Source organism: Tasmannia lanceolata, unplaced genomic scaffold (genome assembly GCF_043159265.1).
Source record: "Tasmannia lanceolata isolate RefF3 unplaced genomic scaffold, GAP_Taslan_0.1 ptg000037l, whole genome shotgun sequence".
Classification (NCBI taxonomy): domain Eukaryota; kingdom Viridiplantae; phylum Streptophyta; class Magnoliopsida; order Canellales; family Winteraceae; genus Tasmannia; species Tasmannia lanceolata.
The window spans coordinates 32,164,767-32,172,213 of NW_027518714.1; the positions used below are offsets into that span (position 1 = coordinate 32,164,767).

Here is a 7,447-nt window from a genome sequence, read left to right on the forward strand (position 1 = left end):
AGCTGCTCTGCTCACCTTGTCACCCGGCGCACGCTATCAGCATGCAATATGTCTTATGCCGGTTAATCTGAACCATTTGCTTGCTACTGTAACTCGCGCAGGATGATGGTGACTGAATCGCGGGGGGAAGTAGTTACCTGGTTGATCGGAACCATCTATTTGATAGGCCTTGCCAATCATCCATTTGTACCACCAATATGTTATTTTCTTGAACATGGACCGTCAAATCAAAGACCTGTTTGTAATGAACGGTTGACATTCAAGGGACAAAAAAGGCGAAATGATATGTTCCCCCACCATCTTTCCCTAGGCCAGCCCCTCTAGTGTACTTATGAATTATGACTACCCTTTTACTTGGGTTGCAACTTGCGACCCACATCAACCAGATCCGACCCGACCCGACCCGACCCGAAATTTCTACAAGGGCAGCGTAGGGTTCAGGAAAACCCGACCTGCCGCTACCTGAGTTGCAACTCCAGTGTTTTTTGCCTTTCCCTTTATCTGTCAATGCAACAACATTAATTTCCTGGGTCCTAGCTATTCTTAACGCAAGTAGATTTAATATCGTAGATTAAACATCATTTTAACGTCTCTATGTTTATCATATCTGAGGGCTCTTTTGAGTAGAAACCGTTTACAAATATGTGTTCCAACTATATAAGTTCCACCATTGGATTGGAATAGATCATGCACCACAAACCACAAATTCAACCATTGGATCATTAATTACAATGCATGTATCGAGAAGGTAGGAAAAACGCAGTTTGACCTGAGAAACTATCTTTGGTAGGGTCGGGTTGACGAATGTTGGGCATTTTTTTATAAAAGAACCAACCTGACCTGACCCGAGATAGTCTCTTGGGAAGGATAGGGTTATGGAAAACCCGACCCGCCCAATTAAGTTGCAACTCTACCTTTTACACTACATGCAGATGGCCCAAGGAAGAAAAAGGAGTGAATATATTATTTCCCAGAAAATAGACATTATTGAATTTTAGGACAGCATGACTGGTGTGATTTTTGGGGGGCTATTAGAGATCCAAACCAAGCTTGTCAGATGAACGGTCAGATCAGTACAGGGTAGGACCCATTGTGCCATACAATGAGGTGGCGACCAAAACATTCTTCTGGCACTCTCATTGAACATTGCATGGTGATCTTAGCCGGGCAATCAAAGGGGTGCCGATTAGAAAAGCCAAAATTGGAAAAATGTACACTAAAACAAATCGAGCAGTACGGTGTAGGCCAATTAACCCGGTTTTTTCCCTTGCCCACGTAATAAACAAATCGAATTAATATACAGAGGGATGGAAGTGGCACGGAATTGCTGGCTAACCATATTTTCTTTTCAGGAAAGCTAATATCAATCGCGCCTTGGTATTCAGAAATCGAAGTCGCATCTGCAAAGCAGGGGTTATCAATGTGCATATGGTCCCACCTTTTGACCAATCAATGCTACGAATGATAATCCTTTGGAGATTATCATTAAGGCCACGTTTGGATACCCACAAGATTTAGACTTGGATTTCTCACTCTTGCAGTTGAGATATCGAACTAGATCACATCCTTAGATTACCAAATCAGCTACAACAGTGAAAAAACTCCAATTTTCAAATCTATTCTGCAAAATATTATTTGGAAATCAATATTTGTGGCAATTACCTTCACACTTCTCTCTCTCCCTCGTACAACATCAGCATGAGGATGATTGATGTATTATGTATCCAAAACTCAAATCCAAATTCAAATGCAAAATGCAAGAGTTATCCAAACGTGGCCTAACAATTCCTTAGTAGTTTTGAGCGTAGGGAAAATTAAATTTCGCTTAGAGTAATCACGTCAACAGTACCATATTTTTATAATGGCCCTAATAACTTCTTTTACTAGGCTTTGTTAAGGGAACTGATATGTCCACCCCCCGTTTTGTTTTTACTTAGGACAGCCAGCTCCCGTGTATCTATGACTGCAGAGGGGCTGATGTGTTTTTAAATTTTCCCCCAAATATAAATATATATGGCGTACCTGTATTTCTGCCAAAAAATAGAAAAGAAACCTGATGAGTAGAACATTTTCGATGCGGCGAGATGAGGCACGGACTAGGTCGCTCTCTTTAAGGTGATTTTGCACCTCTGCGGAAAAGCCTCCTGTGCAATAGATCCGAACGCAATCACCTCCAGTATACAACAGCCCGACGCACCGTCGATATCTATCTGAAGTACACGATCAGATAGATTTGAACCAAACAGCGAACACTCTGAATGCCCAACAAATAAAATAAAACAGAGAAGGAAGAAGATGACAGAAATATTGTTTTGTTAAAAGACAGAACTAACAAAGAGCAAAGACGTCTTTCTGTTATTACGAAGCCAGATAAAATATCTGAAACAGATGTAAAAACAGTGTGTTAAAAAACGTTGGAAATAATCTGCTTTTGTAGAGAAAACGTGACTATTGAAGACACCCGTTAAAAAATAATAAACACATCCTTTAAAAACGTATGGACGCATCCCTTAAACGTTAAATACATTTTAAGCGTTATTAAGAAGGTATCTAACGGTCAGATTTAGAAAGAATTAAATGGACGTGACCATTGGGTTTAAAAAAGAAATGACACAATTGGGTTTAAAATAAACATGACTCTTGGTGTTTAAAATAAACACAACTTTTGGTGATTAAAAAAGGATAATCTCGCTTAGAGAAAACCCAAACCCAACCTATACGCACCGACCCGACACGGCACGGCTCGGCTTAGCATGCGTGCGCATGTGTTTTTTATTTTTATTTGTTCTTTGTAAAACTCCCAAGGTAAACAGATTGAATGCCCTTGAAGGCCCAAGCCTTTGTCTTAACACTCCCTCTTATATGGATGGGAGAATTTTTCTCACTTTCCCATCTTGGACTAAACTTTTAAGAGGTAAGAGAGCCTCCTTCAAAAATTCAAAAGTTTTGGTGGGAAGATACAAAAGAATAGAATCTTTTAAAAATTTGAAATTTTGGTGGAAATTTCAAAAGCAAAAAGAATCTTTGCAAAAGCAAATGTCCTTTCATTTTTAGTATTAAAATACTAACAATCCCCCACTTATTTTAATAGAAAAATACTAGTAAAACTTAACGTTGGGCAATCAGCAAAGTATCACGTATAATAAATGTGACTATGTCTCGAACTACAATCCTTGGGTACAGAGAGACGTACACCGCACACATGATATTAAAGTGTTCAGTTGGTTCCAAAAAAGCTCGCACATTACGGCCATGTGCTACATCCTAGTTTCCATATAAGCATAAGAAATAAGCCCTCTTCTCTTTTGGAAGAGGCCCACTTCCGCGCTAACATGTAGGTGAGTCTATCAAGAATGCTCCTGTAGCCTAGACATCCCACTCATACGAGCTATAGATCTCATTAAGAGTAATAAATCAACCTTACAAACGCTTCAGGATATCATGCTTGGGTTACACCATAGGGATGGACATTGAGATAAACTCGAAATCAGCATGATCGTCCACTAATTACACTATGACTCATTTTTTCCCATTGAAAACCTAGTTGTTGGGATCTCCAGTCCCTAGGTTGGGTATCCATCATAGGTAACTATTTACAAATTGGCTTTAGTCCCATCCCCCTCGATGTAGTACAGATTTTCTCCCTTGACGAGGCATGGTTAAGGGATCTGCTAAATTTCACCAGATCTTACAAAGTCAATGGTGCCCGATCCATTAGAGATCAACTCTCTCACAGTACTGTGCTTCCGACGTATCTGTCGCGACTTTCCATTATAGTACTTATTATGTACTCTTCCAATAGCAGCTCTGCTGTCACAGTGAATCAAAATAGTGGGAACAGGTCTTTTCCAAATAGGTATATCAGATAAAAAGTTTCTCAACCAACTAGCCTCTTCACACGCAGAGGTTAGTGCAATCAACTTAGATTCCATAGTTGACTGAGCAATAATAGTTTGTTTCTTGGATCTCCAAGAAACCGCACCACTACCAATAGTGAAAACATAACCAATGGTAACCTTAGAATCTTCTGCCAAAGTATTCCAATTGGCATCACTGAAACCCTTTAAAATAGCAGGAAACCTATGGTAGTGAATCCCATTGTTAATGGTTCGTTTAAGATATCTCATGACTCATAATATAGCATTTTAATGTTCTATATTTGGATTACTAGTATATTTATATAATATACCTACTGCATATGATATATCAGGTCTGGTACAGTCTGTAGCATACCTTAAACTACTAATAATACTAGCATACTCTTTTTATTAACACTATCGTAATAATACTAGGATTACAATCAAAGTACTTATATTTTTTAAATATCTTTTTTATATAATGTGATTGGTTTAAAGATATATCACTTTCTGTTCTTGTAATTTTAATCCCTAAAATTATATTTGCTTCTCCTAGATCTTTCATATCAAAGTTTTGCTTTAATAGATTTTTGGTTTGTTTAACTACTTCTAAGTTAGAACCAAAAATTAAAAGATCGTCAACATATAAACAAATAATAATACAATAAGTATCAATATACTTATAATATATACATTTATCATTTTCATTGATTTTAACACCATTTGATATAATGACATTATCAAATTTCTCATGTCACTGTTTTGGTGCTTGTTTAAAACCATATAGTGGCTTCATCAATTTACATACTTTATTTTCTTGACATGGAGATATGAAACCACTAGGTTGGTCCATATATATCTCCTCTTCTAGACTACCATTTAAAAATGCCGTCTTTACATCCATTTGATGAATTACCAGATTATGGATTGTAGCCACTGCAATCAAAACTCTAATGGATGTAATCCTAGTAACTGGAGAGTATGTATCAAAGAAATCTATATTTTCTTTTTGCCTAAAGCCTTTAGCAACAAGCCTACCTTGATATGTCTATGGTTCCATCAGGTTTCAATTTTCTTCTAAGAACCCATTTGCATTCTATGGTCTTAAATCCTGGTGGTAAATCTACTAGTTTTCAAGTCTAGTTTGACATCAATGACTCCATCTGGTCATTAATAGCTTTTCTCCAAAAATCAGCATCTGAAGAGGATAAAGCTTCTTCTAAAGAAGAAGGATCTTCCTCTAAACTAAAAACATAGAAATCAGAGCCAAAATCCTTGGCTATTTTAGTTCTTTTACTTCTCCTAGGTTCAATTTCTACTTCAGGATTTGCCTCAATCCTAGGCTTGGTACCCCCACTATCTCCAATAGTCACAGTACTCCCACTATGTCTAGACTTAAAAGGAAATTTATCTTCAAAGAATTCAGCATCCACTGACTCTACTATTACACTGTTATTAAGGTCTAAAAGCCTATATGTCGTACTTGTAAGTAAGTACCCCATAAAAGCACACTCTATGACTCTACTTCCTAGTTTGGGTCTCTTAACATCAGGAAGTCTTACATAGGCTAAACAGTCCCAAACTCTAAAATAACTCACATTGGGTTTCCTATTTTTCCATAATTCAAAAGGTGAGATTTTAGTTGTATAATTAGGAATTCTATTAAGAACATAGCAGGAAGTTAGAATTGCTTCTCCCTATAAGTTAGAGGAGGCTCCAGAACTTAAGAGTAAAGCATTCGTAAGTTCCACACATTTCCTATTTTTCCTTTCTGCAACCCCATTTGAGGCGGGGGAGTAAGGAGCAGTTGTTTCATATATAATTCCTAATGACTTAACAAAGTTAGTGAATTCTAATGACTCATATTCACCTCCTCTATCACTTCTAAGTCTTTTAATTTTCTATTGAATTGGTTCTCAACTTCCAGTAAGTATTCCTTAAACATTTTTAAGGCTTCACTCTTATGTCTAATTAAATAGATGATTTTATACTTAGAAAAATCATATATAAAGGTTATAAAGTACCGTTTACCACTACGGGTCAAGATACCATCTAACTCACAAATGTCACTATGAATTAAGTCTAAAAGTTCTGAATTCCTTTCAACATTTTTTAAAGATTTTTTTAAAAAATTTAGCCTTACTACAAGTTTCACATTTTTAAAAGTCTTCTAAGACTACTATAGGAATCATACCTAATACACTCATGTTATGTACATATTTTCTATTTATATGACACAACCTAGCACGCCATGAATTAACACAAGAAAGCATGTAAACAAAAGAATTACTTTCATTCATTGTTTCAACATTCAGTTTGAACATTCCATCACATGCATATCCTTTACCAATAAATGATCCAAACTTGGTTACAACACACTGGTCAGACTCTATGGTTGGTTTCAAAGCAGCCTTATTACGAAGAAAACCAGAAACTAAGTTCTTCCTCATGTTTGGAGTATGAAGAACATCCTTCAGCATCACCTTCCGCCCTGAAATGAAGCAAAGCTCAACGTCCCCAACACCGAGTACCTTTGTAGTATGCGAATCCCCAAGAAGCAGCTTCTTCTCATTGTCTACAGGAGCATGTCTTGAACCACTTCCTGTCAAAACACACATGACGGGACGCACTAGTATCGACCCACCGCCCTTCAAATCCTCAACGATAATAACTTCACTGATCATAGCCACAAGTGGCTCTTCTATCACGTTGGCTTGAGGGATTGGCGCATTCTTCTTACGTCGATACATCCGTGCAATATGACCTTCGAGACTATAAATATAACATACAACTTTGGAATAGTCATTCTTTCCAAAAGTTGTGTTTTGGTTCTGACGCTTGAAGGTACCTCAGTTTTGGTTTTGGTGCTTTTTCTTCAACTTCGTTTTGGGCTTCAGATTCACTTGTGGTTTCTGATTTTGGTTATTAACTGCAGATATATCATTCACATTTGTTATATTTTTCATATTCCCTTCTTTCTTATCATGATTACGATTTTCTTCTTCGATCCGAAGACGAACAAGAAGACCCTTCATTGATAGTTCTTTAGTTTTATGAAGAAGGAAATTTCTGAATTCTTTCCAAGAAGGGGGTAATTTGTCAATCACGGCTGCAACTTGAAATTGTTCACTTATAGTCATTCCTTCTGCAAGGATGTCGTGAACAAGGTTTTGTAACTCGTGAGTTTGAAAAATCACCGTCTTCTCATCCACCATATAACATCTGAAATACTTACGAACTGCATATTTTTTAGACCCAGCCTCTTCCGTATCATATTTCTTTTGTAAGGCTTCCCAAAGGGTAATGGAATCCTTACAATTACTATAAAAATCGTACAATTCGTTGGAGAGGCAATTGAGAATAAAGTTTTGGCATAAGAAATCAGAATCTTTCCAGTTCTTTTTCAAAGTAGATCTAACCGGTTCAAGTTCTGATCGCCAAGGCCTTGGGTCTTCCAAAACATGGGCTACTTTTTTGGTGGTTAAAAAGAAAAATATTTTCTTCTTCCATCTCTTAAAATTAGCACCACTGAATCGAAAAGGCTTGTTCGGATTTGAAGAATCCGACATAAGCTCATCATGGGATGCCAT

General features: G+C 37.2%; 1 protein-coding gene across 1 annotated transcript; it reads right to left on the reverse strand.

Annotated features, from left to right (window-relative positions):
• Window positions 1-6,706: 6,706 nt before the first annotated feature.
• On the reverse strand, window positions 6,707-7,447 carry LOC143861396 (uncharacterized). The gene has a single exon (XM_077372315.1). The coding sequence runs from the start codon at window positions 7,445-7,447 to the stop codon at window positions 6,707-6,709; it is 741 nt and encodes a 246-aa protein (XP_077228430.1).